The 15,567-nt window shown below is 42.4% G+C and overlaps 2 protein-coding genes across 3 annotated transcripts in view; one reads left to right on the forward strand and one right to left on the reverse strand.

Annotated features, from left to right (window-relative positions):
* LOC116703499 (myosin-16) overlaps nucleotides 1-5,505 on the forward strand; it is a 20,886-nt gene extending 15,381 nt beyond the window's left edge. Inside the window, exons 37-43 of the mRNA XM_032538261.1 lie at nucleotides 36-139; nucleotides 795-987; nucleotides 1,065-1,268; nucleotides 1,411-1,536; nucleotides 1,718-1,888; nucleotides 4,024-4,224; nucleotides 4,650-5,505. Coding sequence (XP_032394152.1) covers nucleotides 36-139; nucleotides 795-987; nucleotides 1,065-1,268; nucleotides 1,411-1,536; nucleotides 1,718-1,888; nucleotides 4,024-4,224; nucleotides 4,650-4,847 — 1,197 coding nt within the window. The 3' untranslated portion in view covers nucleotides 4,848-5,505. The remainder of the gene's footprint in view (nucleotides 1-35; nucleotides 140-794; nucleotides 988-1,064; nucleotides 1,269-1,410; nucleotides 1,537-1,717; nucleotides 1,889-4,023; nucleotides 4,225-4,649) is intronic.
* Nucleotides 5,506-7,605: 2,100 nt separating this feature from the next.
* On the reverse strand, nucleotides 7,606-13,766 carry wipi2 (WD repeat domain, phosphoinositide interacting 2). Of its 2 annotated transcripts, none has more exons than XM_032538268.1 (12): nucleotides 13,503-13,766; nucleotides 12,532-12,614; nucleotides 11,751-11,920; nucleotides 11,440-11,536; nucleotides 10,877-10,974; nucleotides 10,451-10,543; nucleotides 10,231-10,301; nucleotides 9,964-10,071; nucleotides 9,617-9,781; nucleotides 9,065-9,172; nucleotides 8,828-8,922; nucleotides 7,606-8,251 (listed from the first exon to the last, which is right to left on the reverse strand). In XM_032538268.1, the coding sequence occupies exons 1-12, from the start codon at nucleotides 13,574-13,576 to the stop codon at nucleotides 8,139-8,141; spliced, it is 1,275 nt and encodes a 424-aa protein (XP_032394159.1). In that variant the 5' UTR covers nucleotides 13,577-13,766; the 3' UTR covers nucleotides 7,606-8,138. The 2 variants fall into 2 exon arrangements, with proteins under 2 accessions (XP_032394159.1, XP_032394158.1); XM_032538267.1 differs by having other exon boundaries at nucleotides 9,958-10,071.
* Nucleotides 13,767-15,567: the final 1,801 nt, after the last annotated feature.

Below are 15,567 nucleotides of genomic sequence, written 5' to 3' on the forward strand. Positions count from 1 at the left end.
TGTGTGTGTGTGTGTGTGTGTGTGTGTGTGTCCAGGGGGAGGAAGGTAAGCTGGTGCGTGTGCAGCTGGAGCTCGCTCAGGTCAAGGCTGACATCGACCGCAGAATCCACGAGAAGGAGGAAGAGTTTGAAGTCACCAGGTTAGAAAACAAATTTGTTGAACTCAACATAGTGGGTCAAACCCAGAAAAGGTTCAAACCCTAAATTCCAAGAAATAGTTCAGAACCCTACATTATGTGATGAAAACATAGCATTAAAAATGTATCATTACCTTAGGGATTATTTAAAAATAAATATTAAAATGATGATTATTCTTATCAATTGGTAGTTACTAAAGATTCGTATTTACCTTTTTCTTAAAGCTGACTCATGTTTCTATAGCCCTCATAAAGACACATGATTGTTGTCCATTGCATATGGAAAAATACATCCACGATGCAAACACGATGCATTTCACTAAATTATTTTCATGTAACTATTCAATTGTTGCTGTACTCTCACAAGAAAAGGGCAAAATAAAATATAAATCTGTTGCATGGAAAAATGAAAGACCCTCTCCTGTCTACCTCTAACAAAAAACTAATCCCAAAAAATTAGACAAAAATCAAAAACATAACCCTCCACCTTTTCTGACCTGATCTCCCCCATCCCACGTAAACCATTAAACTAACTAAACTATAGAAGATTCAGTCTTCATTCACCAATGTACTCATTGCTCACGCTGATCAATATTAACTAGATTTATATTTGTGTTTCATAACCAACTAGTCCTTGACTACATCCTGTGTCCTGTAGAAAGAACCACGCACGTGCGGTGGAGTCGCTGCAGGCCAGCCTAGAGGCCGAGGCCAGAGGTCGCGCCGAGGCTTTGAGGATGAAGAAGAAGATGGAGGGAGACTTGAACGAGATGGAGATCCAGCTGGAGCATGCCAACAGGAACAACGCTGAGCTGGTCAAAACCCTCAAGAAGCTGCAGCAGCAGATCAAAGTAATTGAAGGAACCACTGACAAAAACCATGCGGTTTAATAAAAACCGAACAGCAATAATCCTCGTGTCTCATCCAGGATCTGCAGGTGCAGATGGACGAGGACGCCCGTCAACACGACGAGCTGAGGGAGAAGTACAGCCTCCAGGAGCGGCGGCTGTGCCTGATGCAGGGAGAGATGGAGGAGCTGAGAGGAGGCCTGGACGCGTCCGAGAGGGCCCGCAAACTAATCGAGCAGGAGCTGGTGGAGACCACGGAGAGGTTCAGTGAGATCAGCATGCAGGTACACACACATTGTACACAGTAAACGCATTGGAAGTGGCTGGTTTTTATAATCCCATTTATCTTAATTCTTAATCATTTCTATTTTTTCTAGTGGATCATTGTATAATCACAGCTAATATCATCCATTTGTCTCGCTCTAGAACCAAAGTCTGACTATCCTGAAGAGAAAACTGGAGGCTGACCTCACCCGGCTGTCCAGTGAGAATGAAGAGCTGATCTCAGAGTTTCGCTCTGCTGATGAGAGAGCCAAGAAGGCTGTGACTGACGTAAGCTGAAAGACTACACACAACCACCACCCCAAAGTTAAAACATAATAATATACACATACACAATGTACAGGAAACAGGTGAGATTTAAATTGAATTCATGTTTGTTTGCAGTTTCTTTGCGGTGGCATTGAGTTCAAAATGAATCACGTGTGTGTATGTTTCACGTGTCTGCTCGCAGGCAACGCGACTGTGTGAGGAGCTTCGACAGGAGCAGGACCGGAGCTCCCACCTGGAGAAGATTAAGAAGAACCAGGAGCAGAACCTCCGAGACCTCACACTGAGGCTGGAGGAGGCTGAGCAGCTGGCTCTGAAGGCCGGGAAACGCACCATCCAGAAACTGGAGACCAGGGTGAGGAGCTGGGTTGATAGCAGGCAAATAGCATTAGCTTAAAAGTGACTATGAAGCACTCTCATTCACTTTAAACCAGGGGTCTTCAACGTCTTTTAGGCCAAGGGCCTTGATTAGCTGAAAGGGGGACAGAGTAGGGACCCCCCAACTACAGTGGTGTGAAAAAGTGTTTGCCCCCTTCCTCATTTCCTGTTCCTTGCATGTTTGTCACACAAGTGTTTCGGAACATCAAACCAATTTAAACAATAGTCAAGGACAACATAAGTAAACACAAAATGCAATTTGTAAATGAAGGTGTTATTATTAAAGGTGAAAAAAAAATCCAAACCATATGGCCCTGTGGAAAAAGTGATTGCCCCCCTTGTTAAAACATACTAAACTGTGGTGTCCACACCTGAGTTCAATTTTTCTAGCCACACCCAGGCCTGATTGCCACACCTGTTCACAATCAAGGCATCACTTAAATAGGAGCGCTTGACACAGTAAGGTCCACCAGAAGATCCTTAAAAGCTACAATCATGCTGAGACCCAAAGAAATCAGGAACAATTGAGAAAGAAAGTAATTGAGATCTTCAGTCTGGAAAGGTTATAAAGCCATTTCCAAAGCTTTGGGAATCCAGCGAACCCACGTGAGAGCTATTATCCACAAATGGCGAAGACATGGAACAGTGGTGAACCTTCCCAGGAGTGGCCGGCCGCCAAAATTACCCCAAGAGCGCAGGCGACGACTCATCCAAGAGGTCACAAAAGACCCCACAACAACGTCCCAAGAACTGCAGGCCTCACTTGCTCAGTTAAGGTCAGCGTTCATGCTCCCACCATCAGGAAAAGACTGGGCAAAAATGGCCTGCATGGCAGAGATTACAAGGAGAAAACAACTGCTGAGCAAAAAGAACATCAAAGCTCGTCTCAATTTCCCACAACACATCTGATGATCTCAAGACTTTGGGACAACATTCTGTGGACCGATGAGACAAAAGTGAACTCTTTGGAAGGTGTGTGTCCAAATTCTGGGTAGAAGGACACTGCATTTCATAAAAAGAACATTATACCAACAGTAAAATATGGTGGTGGTAGTGTGATGGTCTGGGGCTGTTTTGCTGCTTCAGGACCTGGAAGACTTGCCGTTATAAAGGAACTATGAATTCGCTGTCTACCAAGAGATCCTGAAGGAGAATGTCCGACCATCTGTTTGTGTACTCAAGCTGAACACAAACTTGGGGTCTGCAGAGGACAATGACCCTAAAACACACCAGCAAGTCCACCCGAATGGCTGAAGAAAAACAAAATGAAGACTTTGGAGGGCCTAGCAAAGTCCTGACCTGAATCCTATTGAATGTTGTGGTATAACCTTAAAAAGGCCGTTCATGCTCGAAAACCCTCTAATGTAAGAATTAGGACAATTCTGCAAAGATGAGTGGGCCAAAATCCTCCAGGACGCTGTAAAAGCCTCATTGCACGTTATCGCAAAGTTGGTGCGAGTTGTTGCTGCTAAGGGTGGCCCAACCAGTTATTAGGTTAGGGGGCAATCACTTTTTCACACAGGCCATGATGGTTTGGATTTTTTTTCAACTTTAATAATAAACACCTTCATTTACAAATTGCATTTTGTGTTTACTGTGTTGTCATTGACTCTTTTTAAATGGTTGTGACGTTCCGAAACACTTAAGTGTGACAAACTGCAACTAGGAACAGGAAATGAGGAAGGGGGCAAACACTTTTTCACACCACTGTATGTTTGGAAATTAAGTTGCATATTAAACTAGTTCTACAATAACATGTAGCGGGGCCTAAAGCCTTTACACATACCTATTTGCGGTGCTTACAATATATCAAAATAATTATTGACATTCATATATTTATACCTTTTAATGTTAAACAAACATGTTACACAATCGTTAAGCTTAACTGAATCTGCTGATGGCTACCTTACCTACAGGCCGATCATTAATGTTAAAAACAAATCACAAATAGGCCGATTTATCTTTGCTAATAATATGTTGGACTCATGACTGTATTTTCAGTTAAATCCTAACTTGCCCCCCCCCACAGTAACTCTGAGGACCCCCTAAGGGTCCCAGACCCCCCTTGTTGAAGATCTCTGCTTTAAACCATTCAACTTTTTTCCCCCTTAGATCAAGGAGGTGGAGAATGAGCTGGATCAGGAGCAGAAGCGCCACACGGAGACAGTGAAAAACCTCCGTAAGGGAGAGCGTCGGCTCAAGGAGCTGATCTTCCAGACGGAGGAGGACCACAAGACCAATCAGCGCATGCAGGAGCTGGTGGAGAAACTCCAGAACAAGCTCAAGTCCTACAAACGCCAGATAGAGGACGCTGTGAGTAGGACGACTATTTAAAAAATGATAATAATCTTTTTCTTCTTACATGTAATGATTTGGTATCTGAAGGTATCTTTATAACAACATTTTGTACTACCTTATAATCTGAAAGTGCCTTTATCATTTCAGGTTTTTTATTGTAAGAAGATTAAGAAATGTTATTTAGTGTAAACATTAGAGTAATATATAACATTGTCTTATTGTCCACCAGAAAGTGAATGAGCATACTTCCCAAAATGTTAAATAATTCCTTTTGGGTCACTTGTAATTATGCTACTTAGATCCCATTAGAGGCTAGAATATTAAAAATATGTCAATCCAAAAATAGTACACTTTTATTCAATTCCACAAAAGCATGCGTGGTAGAGGGCACGCGGAAGACATTCTGTAATGTTACAAACGTCTTGTCTGTCTCCCTGTAGGAGGAGCAGGCCAACAGCAGCCTGTCTAAATACAGGAAGACGATCCATGAGCTGGATGATGCTGAGGAGCGTGCAGAAGTGGCAGAGATGACCTTAAATAAAATGAGGATGAGGAACCGAGCCTCCACCAAAAAGGGCTTCACCTCGGTGGAGATTGTCCAGGTCACTAAGCCTACCAGTGGAGGACAGGACGGGTAGAACGGAAAAGAGAGAGACACACAAACACACACACACACACCTAGCAGGTTGGCAATTACACAGAGGAACATCATCTTTCTGAGCATACCAACTTTGACACACACTGTTGTTCTTTGAGTGACACACACCCATTCAGCCCTCCAGAGGACACTTGACTGAGGAAGTATGAGCTCAGGCTCCCCTGGGGAAAGTCTTAAAAAGGCCTAGACAGAGCTACTTAGAAAGTCTTATAATTAAAAGAGTCTTTAACATCACTCAAAGTCTTAATAAATGTAGTCTTAGGATTAGTCACTTCACCTGTACTAGTCGGTTTTAGCCTGCATGCTAATTATAGGAACTGTTAGCATGCCTTGAATGTACTGTATGGATCTGCAGCCTTTGAATGTACACTTAAAAGTGTTTTTATGAGGGACAACTGTCAGGTACAGAGCTTTGGTCATGTGATCTTTGATCTAATGGTTCTGTAAAGTGCTTTGTTTGGATCCAATATTGTTTATAAGTGTGTATGTGTGTGTGTGTGTGTGTGCTTTGCATGATCTCAGATAGTGTCTCTACACACTGGGGGGAGAAGGGGGAGCAGCTGCGCTCTCATGTCAACGATAGAGGGCCCACCTGCGTGTCGCTCCTGCATGTGTTAAAAGTGTGTGTGTGTGTGTGTGTGTGTATAGTGGCCAGCTGCAAAGTCTTAATAAACTACAAGCAAATGAGCAGAAAGGACTGTGGCTTATTCAGAGCAACTGAACTTAATGAAGCACACATCCTGCAACAATACTGTAGCGTTTTTGAATCTTTAGCCTTTAATCTGTGAGGTAAACATGGAGCAAAAATGGCCTGAGGTCTGTGATAATGTGGTTACACAGAATTTTGATTGTGACACCAGGCCTCTCTAAATATTGTTTCTATATTAACAATGGATCAAATGTACATGTGTAATGTGACAGACCCAACTATTATCTCCTGACACAGTTCCTCACATAGCATTACGGAGAGTTTAACCTTCTTTCAGTGCACTGGTTTAGTTCAGTCTAACCCCTCTCATTGACATTGCTATTTTTGTTAACAAGAAAGTTCTGTTAAAATCACTTCAAACTAGCTGCACATGACAAAATGGCAGATGGACAAAATAAGCGACTTGCTAGCTAACACAGCGGAGCATTTAGCAGCTAAAGAGCGAGGTATCCCTCAGGAGTTGGTTAAGATTAAAACAGAGGTAAAAAGAGAGTAAATGTTGAACTTACATTCATCAAGTGAATTCTAATGTTGCTCAGTGTCTGCTGGTTGTGTAGTCAGCTTTTTGTTAACAATATCAACTTAAAACGGGATAATACATTAGTGTTGTGTTTACAGCTTGTTGCACTGCCCACATGCAGCAAAAATCAATTAATGCATGTTTAAATGTGTTCAATGTTTGTAAAATTTAATCTGGGATGAAGTTAAAAATAATTTCCAAGTTAGAGTAGCTGTGATGCTAAGTACTACGCAACAGTATCTCTTAAAGGTCCCATGACATAGTGCTCTTTGGATGCTTTAATATAGACCTTAGTGGTCCCCTAATACCGTATGAAGGTGGAGGCTGGGGGGGTGGCCTTGACCAACTGCCACTTTGCTTGTCTGAAAGCCATGATGTCTCTCTTTCTCATGGGTGGGCCAAATTCTCTGGGCGGGCAAAGCAGCAAAAGAGAAGATAACCTTGACCCTTATGACCTCATAAGGGGCAAGATTCCAGAACGGCCATCTGAGCTTTCATTTTCTCAAAGACAGAGCAGGATACCCAGGGCTCGGTTTACACCTAAGGCCATTTCTAGCCACTTAAAACCTTAAAAAGTGAAATTGTCATGCCATGGGACCTATAAAGAGTATAAGATAGTTACCACAGTGTAACAAGAACAAAAGGAACCTATCTCATACATCAACATGGAATTTATTTTCATTTTAGTTTTGGATGAACGTTTCACATTTTTTACAAAATCATTAGAAAAGGCCTGACAGTCCCATGGCTGATCCTCATTTAGCATCTTCAGACACCAAAGGGATTAATGGGGAATCATGCAGCATCCTGGACCAGCTGAGGCTCAGCCTGAGCTCCAGATCAGTCAAATTATAATCCACAGTCCAATCACTAATACCAGAGTAGCCCAAAGATCCCAGAGATCTTGAAGCCACGGTCATAACCTGACAATATGGTACAGTGAGATCGTTCCACATTTAGTACTGTACAGAGTAGAGATACAGTGGGGTGAGGTGCACGAGGAGGCTGTCACTGAAGACAAATCACTGACAACTTCCTGGCTTTATCAAATGATCTGCTCACTGATCCTGAGCACCCAAATGTCTTCAATGTATGGACAAGGTACCACATCAACAACACCATGCATGTTTTCGTACGCATGACACATCATTGGTTAGGATTATGGAGATTTAAAAGATCATTAATATCAGAGTTTAAAAGAAACCAATGATTGCAGGCCTTGAAGGGGGTTGGATGAGGTAAAAGTGAGCAGGGGGGACAAGTAGAGACTAATTACTCAGTGTTTTGCTAATGTACATGCCCAGCACACCCACACATCCAAACAACTGAGCTCTCAGCACAATCACACAAACTCTTGGTCGCAAACACCTCTGCCTCATGCCAAAGGCTTCTAAATCATTCTTTGGAGGGTACAAGTGAGCCAGATGAGTGATGCCACACTCCTCGCAGGACACTGTGTGACTGTATGTGAGAAAGGAAAGGGTTAGCCAAGATTGTACACACCCTTGATTAAGATCCGACAACTGAAAATAGATTTTATTAAGCCAATGCAAAGAGATCCTCCTCTCAAACAGAAGAAACCATGACACTGGAGCAGAGAGGCACTTACACAATCACTTTCATTTTTACACAGTGCTTGCGTCTGTGTGTCTTAAATGGAGACACCGCTACTTTTTTTTTCTTTTTTTCTTTTTTAATCAAACGTCCAACACACGCACACACACTCACAGATACTCGTTTTCACATTGGAGCATGTTTTTAGCAGTTGGCACATGTACATGCAAAGCGTCAGTTTGGCCTGCGCAGGCAAACTGAGGGAAAAGGTAGTGGTGGAAGGAGGGAGGGAGGGAGGGAGGGAGAAAAAGGTCAAGATGTATGTGAACAGACAAACGCAAAGATAAGACTGACAAGACAGGCTCTTGAACAGTTGAAGCGTTTTTAAAAACTCCCCTGTCTCTGATCCTGCCCCCCCTTGTGTCACATGTTCATAGCAGCACCAGAGGAGCCCTCTGATTGGTGGGTACAGCCGTCCGTCAGGTCAGTCAGTCAGTTTCAAGGATGAGCGGCGGTTGCTCGTTCTCTTCCTCTAAGCGCAAGTCGTTGAGGTCATCTTCCAGTCCCGCTCCTCCCACAGCGCCCTGCTCCTCGCAGTAACCTAGGAAACAAGAGGTCAAAGGTCAAATACCAAAACAAACAACTTTGCACACTACTTTCTGTAACAAAGTCCAGTGTCATGAAGACAGATTTTTTCTTGATATCCTTCCTGGAATTACTGCAACTCAATAGCTGACGATAACCTGAAATTTGAGCCTCGTACCTTGCCATACATTTTGCCAGAGATTAAGCATTTTTCACTGAACTTCTACTTCAACATGATGACAACAAAACACTGCAAAGTCCTATATTACATGTCTGTTATTTCCTAATTCAATGTTAAATGTGTCCAAAGGAAAGCATACAATTCAAAATATAGGAGAATAGAAGCTGTAGATGTAAATAGAATGGAAGAAGGCTAAACACACAACCACAAGGTTGTCACAATGTTCAATAATAAAATTATCTTATATAAGAATAATTCATTTGGAAATATACAAGTCCTGCTTATAAACGCAACACAAATACTTCCCTACGACTACCAAATTACATCCACCAAACTCCCTGGGAAGAAACACAGGAGGAAATGAAGGACCTGTAAAATAAAGTATTACTTGTGAACGTTTGGGTGACGTACCTTTGGTGACAGCAGCACTGTAGGTTTGGGCCACGAGGGGGCGCTCATGAGACTGATCAAGAATCTCATTGGCTGGCTCAGCACTGCCGTCTAACCTGAGGGGATCCAGTAACAGAAACTCTCAGTACAAATCTCAAAATTCAGGCTGTTGGTTGTGTAAAACTTCAAATTGTAGTATTCAGTGACCCGTGCATCTGCCACATTCGCTATGGATTTGCGCTATGGATGGTGCGTTACCTGTGCTGCTTCATAAGTGTGCATTCCCCTCCCTCTTGTGGATCCAGGTTGTACAGATACAGGTAACCATCTGATGCTGCCACCAACAACCTGGGAATCTTCTGAATCCTGATTTTACACAATAAAAAACAACAACATAAAGAGCCTGCTTGATAATAGATTGCCTTAAGCTAGCATGGCTTGGTACGTTGTTGCAACTGCTGAAACTGTGTTTGAATTACAGTTTTCTTTGGCTGAGGTAATGATCTGTAGCGCTTTCTCATCAACTCATTAAGACACCTTGTAGTTTATTAAAAAAATGTGCTGTTCTAAACCCCGTTGGGTAATGTCTCAGATAAAATTGAGGGCCCCAGAATGTAAAGAGATTCATATTTTATAGAATTGGTAAACTGATAGTTAGCATGAACAGCAATAGCAAGACAGTATTAGTCCGGGTGACATCAACTGATTTTCAAACATCACACATGACGGATTTCAACAACAACAAAAGAAACACTGTTTGTGTACATACATATTCCATGTGTGCATATAGATGTGTGTGTGTGTACTCACACAGCTAAGGCGCAGATGTTCTTATGTCCGCAGAAGGGCAGACGCACAGTGGCAAAGGCTCGCCCCTGGGTGAACATTTCTGTAACCTGAGAAGGCAGGTACGTGGTGGACGCCATCAGGACCTTGCCCAGGTACCCTCCCCATGTGGTGGGCTCCTCTGTTGGCCTACACACAGACACAGACACACACAGACACACAGACACACACACACAACATGAGAATCCTCGGTTTCTCTGAGGAGCATGAAGCACAAGCATATGGGAAGGAAATCGCAACCCTCAGAAACATTTTTTCTTCTTTAAATCTGACGTAATAGGATTGAGACAGAAAAATGTACGTACACATACTTCTCCTTCTGCGTCTCTAATTTGAAGATATGGACCGTCTCTGTGTTGCTGGAGGCCGACAGGTACAGGCCTTCCATACTGAACGCCAATGAGCAGATGCTAACACACCTAAGATAAGAAACAGGCATGTACAGGGAAGCAGGTGAACGCAGATATACAGTACACACGAATACATGCACAAACACAAATACTAAAGCGTGCTAGTACATCCACAGTGAAACAGCTTTAATTTCGGAACTGTAGTATGTCACCCAACAAATCATCTACCTCTTGACTCCTCTTCGAAACTCAAAGAGCTTCTGTCCCTCTGGGATTGAGAAGACACGAATGACTGTGCCCTGGGAGGAAGTAAAAGATACACAGAGGATGACAAAACTTGGAGGCGAAGCAACAACAGTGATCTGTATTTGCTCAGGCGGAAAACAGAATCATGCACAAATAAGCCACACAGACACTGTGCTAATATACTGTACAGTAACCGTGTTACCTTCTCTGAGGCTGTGGCCAGTTTGGTTCCACTGGCATCGAAAGCCAGAGCCGCTAATGGGCTGTCGTGCGCTGGAATCATATTAGCCGCTCGCTGGAAAACACACACAGACACTTGTTAGAGATGCGCTACAGAAAGACAAAGGAATAGTGAGAATCAGCTGTGACTGATGATAGTAAACACTGGCGTTCGGAAAAGTGAGTACAGAGTCTCAAAGGACAATTTACATTTCTTTTGTATGCAATTTAATAAGCAATGGAAACAGCCCCTCAGCTGTACTTCAACAGGTAGTTGTTTTGTTATGTATGATAGAAAATGCTGAGGAAGAAAATACAAGATGAGGAGAAAAGGTTGGCCTGAAAGACATAAATATAAAAGAAATATAAAGAAAGATAGTGCAGCTTTACTGTGTTGGTGATCACCTACCAGGTTGACCGTGTCAAACACTTGAACTTCTCCTATCGTGGCACTGCCTGGGTAAGCCAGATAACAGTTATCATTGCTGATGGATAGGGCGCACAATCCTGGAAGAATATTAGCACAGATACACAATAAATAACAACAAAAGCCAAAGAAAGAAAGGTAAATCAGATTTCAACAGAAGCACATTTATCTGAACTTGACAATGAGTGAAACTGAAAGAATGACTCAAGTGCATAAAGAGACTACAATCATCTGAATGGTTTAATAGTTCTGACAGCATGAGTGGGTGTTTGTTCAGTGGGTGTATACCACGGTGACGGTTTTCTGCCTTTAGGGCAACAGCAAACCAAACGGAGTTAACTGTGAGCTTAAAAATAAACATATAATAAAAATCAAGTGCTGAGGAAAGGGACGTTTCTAGTTTCAGTTTGAGCACATTATATACTGAAAAGGAAAAACCCTTTCCCAGTATCTTTCATCTTATGAGCATTTTAATATCGTATATCACGCACCCTATACACATACAACACTATGTTGAGATACTACGCGTCTGTCTTCCGACTCACCTGAAGGGTTGGGTGGAGTTTCTCTGATAGTGTGCAGCACTTTCATGTCTCGGATGTTGTGAATGTAAAGTGACTCCTCCAGACACACAATCAGCCTCTGCACAGGAAGCAAAAAACATCAACAACAACACTGTCAAAGGAAAACACTAATAAGATAAGACATGTTGCTGTCCCGATGCATTAGCCAACTATGGCATTTGCACAAGATATATACATCTTCTGTTGTTTGATGAATATGTGACTATTTCAAAAGGAAACGCGTGGGACAGAATGTCTGGCAGACAGGTATTCATTTGCCCTTGTCTTCCTACCTGTCTGTTGAGCTTGACAGCCAGTATAGTGTTGGAATAGGAGTAGTTGCAAATCTCGGTTCCCTTCTTGAAGTGACAGACTTTGAGTTTCCTGGGGGCCTTCAGGCTGACGATGGCCACCAGGCTGCTGGAGAACAGACGCTCCACAATACACACATCCTCCGTATCCGCTGCAGGAACACACACAGACACACAAATCATCACTTCACAATGTTCACTCTGTGGCGTCCTGTCATCTCTTATTGGCTGCCTTTTTGTGTCCACTGCAATATTAAGGGAACAAAGTGATGAAATAAAAAGCATTATATTAACATAATTTGGGCAGAAAGCTTATTCACAGAGGTTTCGTTGTTCCTGAACACACCGGCAAAAACTTTAAGCACACTGCGTATGTTCAGTTAACTTACTGAGGAAAGGCTGGGTTCATGAATTGTAGACAATAGCACTAACTGGGCCAAAACACTTTTGCGCCTCTTTCTACACAACTTGTAGAAACTCCTACCACCTGCTATTGCATTGGCTATTCAAATTGAACAGGATCATCAAAAAAATCAATGTGAGCATACATGGATAGTTCACAGGTAAACTATAAATTATGTAAATCTAAAAACGAGGAGCACTCTTGATGTTTCAGCATACGGGTGTTGTAAAAAAAAGTGCTGACAAACTTTATTAATATTTAAAGTAACAGCAACGCCCCAATGGTGCAGTGATTGTGTCTAGACAGACAAATGGAGAGAGGGGCATCAGAAAGTAACGACAGAGCTTAGGCAATACTTACTACATTCATAAATCTGCTCCAATTTGTCCACAGAGGACAGGGAGAAAAACTTGTATCCTGATTTGGTGCCAACAGCTAAGGACCTACAAAAATGACAGAAATAGACACAAGCATTGAACAATCACTGATTGCATCAGCATGTTATTACAACAATACACACACACACACACACACACACACACACACACACACACACACACACACACACACAGGATACTGACTCCAATGTCGTTATTACAGCTCGCAGAGGCGTTTCAAACTGGGATCAGCCTGTTAAAGTTGATTTCCAGTGGTTTTGTTGTCACTGGATAAATGACACTGTGACAGTGATCACACGACTGGAGCAGTTTTGCAATAAGAGGCCTCTGCGGTCTAGTGCAGTCACCAGTATATATAGCGGACTCCCCCTCCGTTTAACACAACGGTATATATTAAAGTATGTCTCAAAAAACAGTGTGTGCCTGTTAACGTGACAGCACTGTCAAACAGTCACTAACTAGTCGTAAACAATAACCATAACAGCCATTAGCGCTTAGCACCCAAAACATAAAAACCACATAGACTTCAACTATGTATATCTTATACAATTTAGTATGTTAATCACAACAATCATTACCAACACCCCCCCCCCTCAAGAACTTACATGACACCTAACCTGACGTTACATGTGTATTGTGGCTAACATTAGCCTTGGACTACACAGCATCATGTTAGCTAGAAAGCTATGCTAGTGACGGGTGTAATAACCCGTAGCCGAGCGTCAACCGGACCGTTTACTTAGCTAACTTTAGCTAACATTAGCGTGTATTGGTAGTAATTTATATTGTGAGAAATCACATCCAGACTATTTCTCATCGAGCCCTGTCACTCCGTGAGGCGCTCAGATAAGTCCATACTGAGCTAGCTAACGTCAGCTAGCTTGACAGCACAGGCCATCGGATCCCCAGACACTCTCCCCGGCCCAGTCTTACGTGTTATCCTGGTTGAAGTTGGCGAAGAGAAGCTGGCTTCCGCCAGCATCCCCACTTTGACTGGCCAAGTTCATGGGCTCGGCACCATTGACGTATAAAGCTTCGCTAGAAATAGCAGCAAATTGGCTGGGATAAGATACTGTGATAAGGGCCAGACGTGTTGAGCTTCAAGGAGCCATCTCTTTTTCCCAGCCCCGCTGTAGTGATTGTTGTTGTTTTTCATTGGGGCTGTTGCTCCCCCTTACTGCGCATGCTCAGAGGACGCAGCGTGCTGTACCTTTAAAGAGCCAGGACAGTTTTGAGTTCCGATGATGAAAACAAGAACAAAACATCAACGATATGATATGACTGTGAATTGTATTTCTTTGGTTTGATATCTCGGCTCCACGGAAGAGAGACAGCCGGAGCAAACACAGCTGAAAACGCTCCACTGTACAGTCACGTGGGGCAGTAATGATCTGATGTAACAGCGGCACCCATCGTCATAATGTGCAAATAACATGAACGGGCAAACTACACATTCTACCCTGATTGGTAGCCTAGATGTTAAATATATTATACTTATTAAACATACCATTAACACTACAGGCCAGTCCATTCTCTTAACTAAAGGCTACAATTGAATACTAATGTGTATAGTTGTTTTTTATAGTTTGCACTGTACAATTTGTAAAACTACTCCAACCATCCCTGCTAGCCTACAGAATATATGTCTTGGGTAAAATAAAGAATAATATAACATTAACTACGTTTTTAAATATTTTGCAAAAGTGAAAACTGTATATGGTTGCACCCATGTTACACAAACAAAGTAATGCATGCAATTTATGGTGAACATAGAGGTGTATATTGCAAATAATGTATGCCTACATATATATTATATTATTTGAACAAAACCACTTTTTTTGACAGAGCATGTGTGATGACATTAAATCAAAATGTATGTCCCAATATGTAAATATTCATGTATTATATGGGTTTGCATTGTCCATGTATCCGGTTTTATCTGTCAGTTGCATAAAACTAAGTTGGACACAGGGTTATTAAAAGTTATAAATGAAGTTAGATAACTCCATACAAATTGTATTTATGTCATCTTTTGTAAACTCCTAAATCTATTCATTTCACGAGCACTGTTGTTCAGCGGCAACATGTTGATAATTTTCTGAATGGCCTGTCTATGAAATGAGTAAATCAAAACCTAACCATAAAATAGTGACTGTGGTGGCAAAGGCATCCAGCATGAGGCGTGGGACGACAGGGAAACCGTTAGTGATCTGATATGTCGACTGTGTCATTTGGGGGGAGGGGGTGAGTCACAGTTTCTCTCTCTACGCATGAGTTCTACTGCAGTTTCAGGTGTAAATCTGAGCATGTCAGAGTAGGATTGTGAACGATACAGATTTAGTTAATGGATAACAACAGAATGCCGGAGACAGACAGCTGCTCATCCTGTGTGAGGATATCACAGAACAGGAGACGGATAAAGCAGTGACTCTATCTGTTGGCACGAGTATAAAAAAGGAAACAAACCAAGAAGATGATGCAGCAAAGGTGAAAACCACACAAGCTCAGCTGCACTAGGAGAATAAATGAACCCACTGTGATGAGCCTCTGTTGTCCTTAACAGCTGTGTCAATTCATAAGTATATGTTTTAGGAAGTATTGACAAGTGCTTTATTTAACCAAAAGGCAGTGAACTCTCTAAATGTCTGTCTCTAAAATCTGAGTGACTGCACACACGGTGTGCAAAACTTAAGCTTATTCCACCAACTCTGCTCCCGTCGCATCTACAACACGTCTGCCTTCTCTTTCTCTTTCTCTTCTGCCCACGTTCCCCACATCCCCACATGCACTGAGTTCTTTTAAAAGATCCCCAGCACCATTTTGCAACAAATGCCTTATCGCGTTGATGTAACCGAGCCCGACCTGAACCCGACCATAATTTCTAAATATCTAAACGAACCCAGCCCAGCCCGTCGGGTTCAGCCCGGGTATCCATGCTTTACTACAGACACAGAAATTGCACGTCCCAAGGAAAGCTCATTGTGGGACTGGCTCTAGT

Source organism: Etheostoma spectabile, chromosome 15 (assembly GCF_008692095.1).
Source record: "Etheostoma spectabile isolate EspeVRDwgs_2016 chromosome 15, UIUC_Espe_1.0, whole genome shotgun sequence".
NCBI lineage: Eukaryota > Metazoa > Chordata > Actinopteri > Perciformes > Percidae > Etheostoma > Etheostoma spectabile.